Source organism: Geospiza fortis, unplaced genomic scaffold (genome assembly GCF_000277835.1).
Source record: "Geospiza fortis unplaced genomic scaffold, GeoFor_1.0 scaffold166, whole genome shotgun sequence".
Classification (NCBI taxonomy): Eukaryota; Metazoa; Chordata; class Aves; order Passeriformes; family Thraupidae; genus Geospiza; species Geospiza fortis.
In genome coordinates, this window is record NW_005054310.1 from 1569239 (window position 1) to 1582369 (window position 13131).

Consider the following 13131-nt stretch of genomic DNA (forward strand, 5'->3'; position numbering starts at 1 on the left):
TCCAATTATTTAAAGTCATCTGTTGTGACTTGTTACTGACTAGCAAGGAGAGTAGTTAACTATTTATTACTTCTAGTGTTCTAGGGTTTCTGGAAATATAGTCTCAGGCATAACTGGTTTTGTAGCTTCATTAAAATCTGAAAAGAACTTCAAAGTGACATGGAAAAATGACATTTAAGTGAAGCATGGTACCAGAAATATAAATTGTTTGTTTTGCCTCTAGTACACCATGAATTATTGGGAACCTAATCTACAAAAGTAATCCTAATCCTGCAGTGTTTTATTTTAAATCTGATTTATCACATTCTACAAAAGAACAGCTCTCCAGCTATTTTTTAAGAGTACACATGCTGTTGATATATACTTACTTTTCTTGCTAAACGATTGATAAGTATTTGACAAGTGGGTGTTGTGACATTTAATTTCTTAAAACAGAGCCCTGAAGTGTTTGCAGGCGGCACCTTGAAAGAAAAGTTACAAGGAAATTTAGTTACTATTTTTTTTCTAATTCTGTACCAGTGCTATTGGAATTTTCTATATTAATTAAATATTTTTTATATTAATGCATTTTAAAATCAGCAAAATAAGCAAGTACTTACTAGTTTTCTTATTGAATTTGCACTCTGGAAAACATTAAAAATAAATTAGAAGTTCAATAATTTTTATTTAGCAAAACTAAATTACCTTTTTCTTTGTCTTTATTATTCTTCTACAATCAGCTAAATAATTAAACTAATATAAAACTAAATTACCTTTTTCTTTGTCTTTATTATTCTTCTACAATCAGCTAAATAATTAAACTAATATATTTTATTATAAATAATAAAAAGTACACACTTTTCAGCTAATTCAGTGCATATGCTGAAAGGTTCTTTCAAATTACATTTCTTAAAGATCTAAAATTAGAACTAAAACTACAGACTTCTAAAGCTCATCTGCATATGTGTTCTGCATTCCCACCTCTAGATTGCAACCAGGAAATGAGAGCAATTTAATAGAAAACACCTAAAACAATGGAAGACTGTTGCCCTTAACTGTTACCTCCTGAAAGGAGACATGCATTGAGAAGTTGTATCACCTCTGATAATTTAAAAGGAATCTACATTTGAATTTCCTTATAATACAGCAGTTACTATTTAACTTAAGATAAAATTCTTTTATCTAGAGAGAATTATTAAGCATGCTTCTTGAAAATTAAATAACTTGGTATTTTTCACTGAGTGTGGCTTTTATTTATAAGTCTTAATTGATGTATTTTTGCATAATTTCAAATCTGTAACACAAAAAAATTTCAAGGAACAATTATAATTATTGCATGAATGCAAGAACCTTACCTGATTAGCAGGACATTTTTCAATATGAGCAACAATAATTTCTCCAGGTAACTTGACTAAAACATAGGAAGCCATATTACAGAGGGCTATGTTGTTTCCATCAAATGTAATAACACTCAGTTCAGACAGCACAGAACACTGACCTAAAAAAGAACTGTCATTTAATGAGGTTACCACAAAACTGAATACAGAGTATTTCTAAAAACTTTCAGTTCTAGCATTATTTGCTTTTGTACATACATTCATAGATTGATAGATGGCCTTGTTCTGCAGACAACATACGGAGCCATAAGCCTAATTAAGTGTTTAGGTTACTCAGTGGAAATATCTTAACCTGTTTCTGTGTGCCCAGGGTAGGGAAAAATTTTTAAATTGGTGACAATTTTTACTTAAGTCAATGCCTTACAGGCAAGGTTAATGAATCTGCACAACGTGAGATAAAATATTATTATATATAAAAATATATATTTTTGAGATACTGACAAGGAACTTATCTGTCTTATCTTGAAAAAATTATAAAGTGCAATATTGGTTTAATTGATGCTGCAAGGTTTTAAATATGACTTCTCTTTAGCCTTTTTGTTCCCTTGGCAGGCTCATCTTCCAGTTTCTGCAGTGTCTTATCATGAATAAAAACCGCAATTAGAGCTAAATGAAGTATGGATGTTCTGTCTTTCAGAAAAGTTTGTAATTATTTTTCTTCATAAATTGTTGAAATCTTAATATTTCTCCTGATAAAAATTCTGAAAAGTCTCAGCTGAAAAATACTGGTGTTCATGCTGGAGATGTAATTTCAATGTTCTCATTAAAAAAGAAAAATAGTTTCATTCTCCAGGATTTCAACTCAAAGGTACCAAAATGTTAAGTATATTTCATTCTGCTTTGCTGATGAATAGCTATTTTTAATTAATTCCAGTATTTAACATCATATTCCCATTGTAATAACCCTTTAATTTATTACTTGACATTTACAGATCAAGGCTCCATATTTTATTTAAAAAGAAAAGAGAGACTTACAGGGACATTGCCATTCTGGACAACAGCTGTCAGTGTTAACTTGAACAGGCATTCCTCGAAAACCACAATGTGGCTTCTGCACATCCTTAGGGCAGTTCCTTGAAAGATTGTATAACATCCAAGCCGTGTTAACACATACATACTGGCTACATTTGTCAACAGGTTCAAGGTATCTTGGCTGTCATATAAGGAAAAAACAACCAGAGTCAATTTTAACTTCATTGGCCTTATGAAGTCTAAGCCATGACTTGTCCACCCCCCAGATCTGAGAGACAATCAGCACATCTACCTGCCCCTCATCAGTTATTTTGGAATGACTTGCATTTGTGTGGTTGTAACCAGTGACAATGATGCATGTCCATTCACCCACACCATTCCTGTTCCATCCAGCTTTGGTGGAATACCCTATGTAAAGCATTATGCATTGAGGGTACGTGTTATAATCAGTTATAGTCTGAAGCATTTTAAGAAACATAAAATCATGCATTCTCATCATTTCAAACCCTATGACAAAGAAACAAGTGGAAGAAGGAAAAACAGGGTAAGATTACTCAGAAACATCAAAATTCCAAGGATTGTGGCTTTTTAGCACCTCAGAAATATATTTAGCTATCTAGAAAACTCACATATCTTTAAAGAATTTTTTTCAGAGCAATATATCGAACTTGCAGAATGCACCAAGGCAGTGTAAGAGCAGCAACAAAACTATCCTCTAAGAATAACCGAGAATTTTAAAACAAGTAAATTAAATAGAAAATATGCACTATTTTAAATCTTGGGTATTACATATGTAGAATAACAGAACAGACTGAAAAGAAATATATATGTTAACATACAGGGGAAAGTAAGACTGATCATACCATACACTCAGAAGATGTAGATATCAGTGTGTGCATCATCGTGCCAAAGTAAGCCTTGTCAGCTACTGCCATCATTTCTGACGAGGAAGGCAGAGCCGTTCCACCACTAGAAAGTGACAAATCTATTATAGCTCTGGTTTGCAGCTCTGTGGCCTCTGTTACACTAAAATAAGGCGTAATGGGCTTCTGTGTTGGGATTTTGGACCTATCTGATGCCATTACATCCAGGACTCCAGAAATAGAGATATTTTTGACTGAGGTTGTATTTCTTGAAAAAAGCAGACTCTGAAGTGCAGTTACTGGCAAATAAGGGGGGGAAGATTTGTCAGTTGTGGTTGTCTTTGTCTTGGTAGCATTTTTTTTCTCATGTGACATCTGACCATCTTCTGAAATATCCACAGTGTTTTCGAATGAAGTTGTGTATTTAACTTCTGATGCTATGTATGAGGTACTCTTCATCTGTGATAATGGATTTGTAGTACCAGTTGTTTTCATTAGATTAATCTTTGGAGTTTCTCTAGTGCTCTGTGAAGCTTGAGTTACTGCAGTTGTAAATAAAGATTTGTGTGTTTCTATGGTGGTAGGAACTGAAGCTGAAGCCATATAAAAATCCAAATTGACAACAAAAGAATCAGCAGTTTTTGTAGTAATCCTTGAGGCTAGGGTGGTGGTGCCTGAAGTAACTAATAAACTGGCTGAAGAACTAGGTAGCATTTTTTCATAAATATAAGGTGCTTTTGAGGATGTAGCATTCACTGTTGTGTTCCTGATCATTGGCGTAGTGGATTGAGTGATGATTTCAGCTGGTACGGCTGATACTGTTTCTCCTTCTCCTGAAGAACTTACCGAAGAACTCTGTTTTCCTAGAGAAACATTAGAGATATGAGTGGTCTTAGGAGGAGGTGAAGGCATAGAGGGCTGGCTTTCTAAACTGATTTCAGAGGTGTTAGGTGTTAGTAAAGAGGGCATTACAATGGATGTTTTTAGTGCTGCTGAAAAGCTGGTAGAGAGACTTATTTTTAAAGTGAATTTAGAAAAATCCACAGAAGTTGCAAGGTCTATCATTGGAATTTTTGAAGTCCCTTGTGTATCTAGAGACGAAACTGATACTTGGGTAGCACTTATATTTTGTGTGGGTGGTGATGTACTACTGACTATGGGAATCAATGAAGAACTTGTAGTCTGAGATGTCACATAAGATGCTTCTGATGTTGATAACAAGGCTGTAAATAAAGATAATGACCTTGTAAAAGAAGGATTTTTGGAAATGGAAGTACCTGAACTTTCAGCCACAGGGTCAGTTTTCAATTCTGTATCTGAACTTTTTGGGTACTCTGTAAGTTCTGAAGTGGTTATTGATGTAGAATTTAGAGGTAATACCAATGTCCTGAGAGGGAAGGCTGAAGACATTACAGATTTCTTTGGCTTTTTAGAAATGAATGATAATAAAAAGAAATCAGTGTGCATTATTTGCTTATTTTCTGTTGAGGCTTTACTTACTACAGACCTATCAAAGATTGTTGAATTGAGTAGAGGAGTGGAGGCACTAGAAGTTACTGTATAAAAACTTTTGGAGGCAACAGTGGCGCCTGCCATAGCTTTGGGCTTCAGGGAGGTATACATAGAATGGACTGTTGTAGGTACTGTGCATGTTGCAGCACTTGAAGTGTTTTTAGGGATTTGAGAAACAACTTGAGGTGAAGATACGGTCATTATTGGCAGAGCAGCAGAAATACTGCCCTTTTTTAATGGAGATGTCTGTTTGGGAACAGTCGAAGTTTGCACTGAAGATGAAAGTGGCTTTACAGGAAAACTAGTTGAAGAGCTAACATTTAATGATATCAGAGAAGTTTTAGACAAGAGTTTTGCTGTTTTGAAATGTGAAACTGTGATTAATTGAGGAATACTTTTCTCAGAGCTAGAAAATCTAGTAGTCATAGGAATTTGAGGAGCAGCTGAAGTCAATGCAGAACTGGGTGTTGGGTACACTGCAGTTTGACTAATACCAGACCTAATTCTAACAGGCAAAGTAGATATAGGAGAAGTAGATGTTCTTAGTGTCAATCGTGGATCTAGAGGAAATATAGGTCTTGTGAAAGTTTCTCTGTCAGCCCCCAAGGCAGACAAAGACACTTCAGAGTGTATTTCTGCTCCCCTAGAATGACTTACTGAAGGACTCCTACTCTTCCCAATCCCTGCAGGCAGCTCAGAAGCAACCAAAGATATCTTGGAGGCTAGAGTTGTTAGTGCTGAGGAAGGTCGAACTGTTCCTAGCTGAGTGGTTGATGTTTTGAGTGAAAATGGAACTATCATTAGGGAAGTGGGTGTTAATAATGCAGAATGTGCTGGAATAGGACTTGCACTGAGCAGGGTTGTTGGAGTTGTTATTATAATGGGTAAAGTCATAGATGCATTAGAGCGGGCAGTACGTGATGTGACTGCTGAGGCTTGAAAAAGAATTGGAAAATCTGTTGAAGGGATGGGTTTGGAAAGGACAGTAGGGCTGGCTGTGCTGTGAAGTACATCAGAAGGCTCCACTGTACTTGGTAATGAAAATGTTGAATAGGTGGCAGCATTAGAGGCCTCCAATGAATAAAAGTCTGTAATGGACTGTGCCGACATATTCATTCCCCTTGAAGCTGTGTTTGCATTTATGGTTATCTTGTCTGTCACACCGATGAGAGTTGATTTATTCCTTGAAGTAACAAATACAGGGAGTGTCTGAGGAAATCTCTCCGTGGTGGGACCCATGTGAGAGATTAACAGTGAAGGCTTCAGTCCAATGTCTGATTCTGTAGGTGTCACAGGTATGCCTAAAAGGAAAAATGTGTGTTTAACTGTCCTTTATGGATTATTAGTAAAGAAAAAGAGCAAATCTATCTCTACTCAAATCCCATTTAAATATTAGCAAATCAGATCTTGCCCATGGTTCCAGGTCGTCTGATGACTTTGAGGAATTCAGCTGATGTTTTATAAATGTTTTCTAATTTTCTCTGCAAATGAAGTAGTTAACTTTTTATATTGGTGAAAATCAATGTTTTGCAGAGCAATTTTGAAGCAATAAGGCAATTCCAGAGAAAATTCAGTAAATCCAAAATAGTAAAATATTTGAAATAAGTACATTACATCATTAGAAGATATTATACAAGATACTTTGTACCAGCAAATATCAAGCATAACGTTTGATTCAAAATTTGTACAATCAGATACAGTATTAAAACTAAATTTTAATGTTAAAATAATACTCTATTCCACAGAATAAGGAAATTATATGGTACTTTTACACACCAGAAATTATGAAATAGGTGAGCTGAATTTGTTAGTGGTGTGTCATCCTCTGAAAAGACTGAACTTTTTCTACAGGTGTATGTCTTTCATTTGGAATCTCTCCCTTTTATATGTGTAATATACTAGCATTATATAGTCAAATATAGTTGTTCTGAGTATAACATAATCACAAAAGGTTATATATATAACCCTCTATATGAGAAATATGAGAATTCAATGTAAAATACAACTTTCTGAATGCAGAAGCTGTAGTTTGGATGACTGGGAATGGAGTCTATGTCCAAGAGAAAAAATCTTCAACAGAAATATGTTCTGAGAAAGCATTTAACTTTAAAAAAATACATTTGATTAAGACCCTTTCCTAGGATCTTGAAGCAATTTATAACAGTAGATCAACATAATAAAGTATACTCACAGTCTTCTGGATAAACACATCTAAGTGTGACTTCATCAAGGATCATGTTTTTGGGACAGTATGGCATGCATCCTTCAACCCTTTAAAATATTGTATAGTTAATTCTAGAGCCACAGTAGAAGTATAAGTTAATTTTAAATTATTTTACTTTGTCTAAACAAACCATTAGAATGTCTTATCAGGGTTCTGAGAACTTTCCAATGAAATTATCAACATAGAATTTTGAGGCATTTCAAGGTCACAAAGTTATTTGGCAGCATAATTATATTTCAAAACTGTTAATAATTATTTGCATAGGCCGATGAATCTGATGGCATTGGACCATTTTTCTTCCCCAACCAGGTGTAAGTTTAGATCCCTAAACAGAAAGGTTTTTAGCAGAATGATGAACACGTCAACAAGACTTTTGTTCTATCCAAATATGTTCATTTGAGATATTAAAATATTTATATTGACTCCATAAAGCCTGTCTCTTGTGTCCTTTCAACATAGAAGAATACAGAGAAATCACTATATTCCCATGTCTTTTTCATTCTGGGGGACTTTTCAATAAGAAAATCATGACATTAACAACCAGTGTTCCCATAAGGAAAAAGCTAAGAATACCAACAGAGAAAATTGGTCATGTTAGCAGTATTACTAATCATAAATTGCATATGCCTAGGGAGTCTGAAATCTAAAATATCCTTTCTTTTCCAGCACATTGTGCCTTGAGCTTTTAGGCATTTTTCCTTTTAGTTTGCTATGGTTTCATAGAGGCCAGGGGAGAACCACTAAGACAGGAAATCTGTTTACTAAATTCTAAGCTACCATCACCCCTCTGAAATCCCTCCCTTCACGCCAATGGGCATCTTCCAGTGTAAAAGTTCCTTCTTCTTACAGGAGAGGGCGTATTCCTCCCTTACTATTCCTACAATTTCTCATCTCTGTCATATAAACACCAGAAAGATGTAGTCGTTTTTACATCATGGTGCGTTGGTTTAGGATGCAGCTATAAATCCACAGAAGGAAATAGCCTTCATTTATTTAACAGTTTTCCACTTAACCACTACCAGAAGCTAATCCTCTGGGCTAAATACAAACCCTCTTATTCTTGTGTTGGAAAGCACATTCAAGTGGGAATACAAACTGTGGGAAATGAGAGGCTTGGTACAAATGATTTCATATGACTTGTGAGAGTTTCTCATAAGAATCATATTGAAATCTGGATAATAAAACTAGATGGATATTGCAGCAGCAGTGGTTTTCAGAAAGCATATGGTATGCATATTACAAAAAACAATACAGTAGAAATATGAGATTAATTTTACTTACAGAGGAAGAAATTTACATGCTGTTCCTTCAGGATCACTACATGTCTTAAAACAAGGATTAGCACAAGATTCATATCGCCATTCACACATCCTTCTGTAAGGCACAGAAGCGCTGAGTTCTGAGAAGGAAAGAAAAGGGGTTTTAATTGATTCAATAGTCAATAAACAATTTAAATTTACAACCTTTTCTATAACATACATTGGGATCTTCAGATAAATGAAAAAACCAAACAGCCAAATTTTCCAGAACTTTCCAATATGTGAGATTTTGTTCAGTTTCAAGTATTTTAAATTTGTTCAAGCTAAAAAACACTTCAAGTTTTGACAATAAAAGCAGCTATTAATTTTTACAATATACTCTGTTTCAAAACATAAAAGATCAGTTAAACATATTGCAGATACTGTTGGTTGCAGATGCAACAAAATTACCCAATTCATTTAAAAGAATAGGTATCTATAGATTACTAATGAGATATTAACATACATAATTTTGTGACATGCCACTTTCATTTTGAAAGAGCAAGCCAATGAAAACATAGTCCAAAGATCAAGTGACCATCCTATCTGCAAAAGTTAGAAAATAATTGCACTTTGAGATAGAATGGAAGACAGAAAGAAATTAAAAATAGGATAAAATATTTGTTAATATTGCTGATGAAATACAAGAAAGAAAATGCTCTGAAGGCAAGCAGAAAAAAATGTTTATCCCTGCAGATTTTGCAAAATTTACCTTCAATACTAAAGCTACTGAAATGTTTGAATTCTTCTGAACCATCATACTTTTCCACTTTAACACTGGATGAGGTGAGAATGATGAAAAAGCCTTTTTTACTGTGCAGCTCGAAGGCACTGAGCCCTGGACTCCAGAGACCCTGGTGGTGGAAGAAGGTGGCTCGTCTCTGAAAGGAGGCATTTGCCTGCCACTGCTCCAACCCGATGGTTTCATTGTCATGTACATACAGAAAGTAGTTTGGTCTTTCAGCAGATTCAAGGGAAACAAGAGACAGAGCTTCCACAGAAGAAAAAAAATTATAAAAATGGTGAGATTTTCACAGAAAACAACTTATAATTGAGATTAAATCCTATATATTGGCTGCTAAGTGGCTCCTTTTTAAAACTGTCTTTTCACAAAAAAAAAAAAAAAATCAGCTTTAAGTCGCACAAAAGAGAGTTAGAAACACAATGCAGGGTCTAAAAGAGACTCCAAAGGATCATATAATCCAGAACCACCAGGCAACTTATCAGTTAGACCAAAATTGCATTCAGCCGACTGCTACTAACCTTCAAAACTTATGCCCAAGCAGTCTCAGACTGGAACTTGCATATCTTGGGAGTTTTTCTCAAGTTTGGACAAAGGTCTGACAGCTTAGCATGGCCAAAATTTCATTAGTAAATAATATCACATTGTAAGGACATTGAGATCAGGCTTTTTTTTATATGCAGTCATATGCAGAAATAGTGTAAGAAAATCTATGGCCAAATAAGAGACCTGACCTCTATTTGCTCTACCCATGACACAAACCAAAAGTGAAAAAATTCTTTGAAAATGTAAGGCTTTATAAGAAGACTGACTTCATTCTTGATTTTCAACTTGAATACGGTCTTGAAGTTCTCTAATCTACAGCAATATTATCTCATCCCTCATTTCCATATGAAAGTCATCTGTGTACTGCACAGATATAATGAATTATTTACTTCCACTTTACATAGGGATTTGACAAGAATGAACTAATACTTCTGTTTTATGTATTTTTCATTTCAAAATCACATCTAAAAACCTAGTTTTCCCAGGGCAATAAACATTCAAATGTTTGTAAACTTAGTTTGAATTTTTTTTTGTGGAGAGAGCCCTTCTTTATGTTGATTTTTGAAGGTTTGTGATTTTTTCAACACATTAAATTATTTGAGAAAGCAATGACAAAATCTTTATTGATTTAACTGGCACAATCTTCACAGATGTGAAAAAATAAAAATATATACAGAAAAAAAATATTTAAACAGGTTTATTTTTGTTGTATAGTTTGGATAAGTCTCTGACAAGTACAACATAGAGTTTAGGATTAGGTCTTCACCTAAGAAACTGCATTCTATGTTGCACAGAGATGCTGCTTGTTAACAATACAGAAATAGATTGATCATTCTGAGTTGCACATTTTCTAGGTCAGGAAAAGTAACAAATAAGGTGGAAACACAAGGTAGAACCAATTTTACTGGAGACAAAAATATCCTGCATTGACCTTCAGTGTTGATGTTTGCTATACACTTGTGAAAATTTCACCAGTTTCCAGTTATACAAACTAATTGGATTTCTTCACAAAGTTACTCTATTCACTTGCATTTTGCAATACTTTTAAAATAATTTTTGAAAATTCAACTTTAAAGCTGGAAGTGAGGTTTTCTAATATTAAAAAAATTAAAATTTTAATCCCTCCTTCATTTTGAAATTTGCAACTTATTCCAAAAACTAAAAATATCTAGACTACTTTAGGACATTTAGAAGATGCAGCAAAAATCATTAATATAGTTTGACATATATACCTCACCATTAGCAAAACTGCTGAGAACACTTACATAAATCTTTATCTTTGAAAAGACCTGGAGTTATCATGAAACTGAAAATTACATTTCCATGTGCTCCAGTTCTAGGCAAGGGAAATATCCTTCTGCTGGATACATTAGCCCCTATAATTGTGTCATTCACTCCAAAACTTGCCAAAATATAGGGTCCTTCACCAAGACCTACAGGAAGAAAAATCAAATAGAAAAAGAAAAATTTGCATCACATAATATACAAAACTTACGTCTTAATTTTCCACTTGGTTCCACTTGGTAGTGGAAACATGCATAACTCTGTCCTTGACTTTAACCCTGTCAGGCAGCTAAGCACCACATGCCTGGTCACTCACCACACAGCTCACAAAAGGATCAGAGGGGAAGAACTGAAAAAACCTCATAGGTGGAGATAAAGACAGTTAAATCATGGTTTGGTTTGAGTTTTGTTATAGAGAAATAAGGAAAAAGAAAAGGAAACCAAAGAAAACAATTGGAAAAAAAAAACCCAAAAAACAAAGAAAACAAAGAAAAGTGATTAAAAAGCCAAATTCTTCGCCATCAGCTGACCAACATCTAGACAAACCCTAAGCAATGCCAGTCCCAGAAAACTTCCCCTCCAATTTCTATTGCTGAACTCAACATCATGTGTTCTGCAACATCCCTCTTGTCAGCTGGGGTCAGTTGTCCCAGCTCTGTCCCCTCTAACCTCCTTTGCAGCCCCAGCTTGCCTACTGATGGATCAGCATGAGAACTGGGAAAACCTTAATCCATATAAGCAATAGCTACTACACCACTGTCCTCACAAATACAAAATATATTATTAAATTCATGTTAGCTATATGAAGAAAATTAGCCAAAACCAGTACTCCTTCCTACTTTTTTCATAGAATCATAGAATAATTAAGGCCAGAAAGGACCTTTAAGACCACTGCCATGATGTTCACCATTAAAGCCATGTCCTCAAACCTTTCTGAGTAAGATAAAATTCCCTATTAAAAAGTAATTGGGAAGTCAGCTATACCTAGCAAGATGTACATGCTACTACTGTAGTAGGCCAGACTGGAGGAGAAAAATATAGTCTGTATAATGATCCTTATTATGAGATGCAAGTCATCCTAGTCATCAAAAAGACACATTAAAATTCAGATTCATTCATTCATTGCAATTAGTCAAGTTTCCCTTTTCAATATCTACTGCTCCCTATAAAGCATCTGCACAGTATTCAAATATTAGAGGGAATGACACAGGAATTCATTCTCATTCTTTTTACAGTACAGTATTGTGAGACTTGTGCACAAAATCCCATAGCCCATCAATGTCCAAATATTGTAGGTCCCAGCTCTGAAATGTACAGTACAAACACAAGGAAATGTCCTTCTAGAGCTTCTTCCTGACTGCTACCATATGTTGTAGGATGATGGATCAATCCACTCCTCCCACACTGAACATTATGAACTTATTAATGGAGACATTAGGGATTGCTAGGATCATTCAACACAGCTGGGCCACTAACCTTCACTCATTAAAAATAAAATTAATGTTAAAACTGCATACATCAAGTCAAAGAAAAAGCCCATAAATTAATTGACTGTTTTAAACAAGAATGTCAAATAGTACATACCTTGGTTGTAATATTCACAGTCATAAGCTAAAAGACAAAGAAAACAAGCATATTATTATTACTATTAGTAGTAGTAGTAACAAGAGAATCCATGTATTTATGCATCCTAAATATGTAAAGCTCATTTCAGGAGAGGAAGTTTCATGTCCCACAAGATATTTCAGTCAGTGATTTTATTTCCTTAGACTTTCGTCCAGCGACAGCAAACCTGAAGCAGGAATCATTCTACAGCTAAGAACCCTTCTTGCTGTCAAAGAAAAGAACAGACTGGGTCTCTTTGGAGCCCTACACATAAAAATGGACATCCAGCAGTGCCTTTCCCACAGTCTCTGCGCTAACACACCCTAAGCACAGCCACCCCTTTTCAGCAAGACAGTGAATTTGGGTGTATAAGGACAGCACAGCTAACACAGGGACAGCTTGAGAGATGTGAACTATGTTTATTATCCACCTGCTTCTGTCATATTTGTAAATTGGGTAGGAAAAAATCAGAGATGCCTGTGAGATGAGCTCTGGAGCATGGCCAGCCCAGGTACATACCACAGAGCAGAGGAGATCGCCAGTGAATTGCTGCTCCTTGCTGGCAGCACTTGTGGGCATAAGCTGCAATACTGGTACACAGACACTCGCAGTCCCCACCAAGATTGCAGTTGCATGTATCTGTGTGACAATTTTTGATAAAAGAAGTCACATCAATCTGGGAGGGGAAAGAACAAAAACAGCTGACTTA

General features: G+C 35.1%; 1 protein-coding gene across 1 annotated transcript in view; it reads right to left on the reverse strand.

Annotated features, from left to right (window-relative positions):
- Positions 1 to 13131, reverse strand: part of OTOGL (otogelin like) — a 90048-nt gene that overhangs the window by 21002 nt on the left and 55915 nt on the right. Inside the window, exons 30-41 of the mRNA XM_014312349.2 lie at positions 12942 to 13098; positions 12402 to 12428; positions 10799 to 10966; positions 8958 to 9236; positions 8229 to 8346; positions 6915 to 6994; positions 5395 to 6024; positions 3212 to 4434; positions 2352 to 2529; positions 1335 to 1477; positions 600 to 623; positions 369 to 461 (exon numbers count right to left, since the gene is read on the reverse strand). Coding sequence (XP_014167824.1) covers positions 369 to 461; positions 600 to 623; positions 1335 to 1477; positions 2352 to 2529; positions 3212 to 4434; positions 5395 to 6024; positions 6915 to 6994; positions 8229 to 8346; positions 8958 to 9236; positions 10799 to 10966; positions 12402 to 12428; positions 12942 to 13098 — 3120 coding nt within the window. The remainder of the gene's footprint in view (positions 1 to 368; positions 462 to 599; positions 624 to 1334; positions 1478 to 2351; positions 2530 to 3211; positions 4435 to 5394; positions 6025 to 6914; positions 6995 to 8228; positions 8347 to 8957; positions 9237 to 10798; positions 10967 to 12401; positions 12429 to 12941; positions 13099 to 13131) is intronic.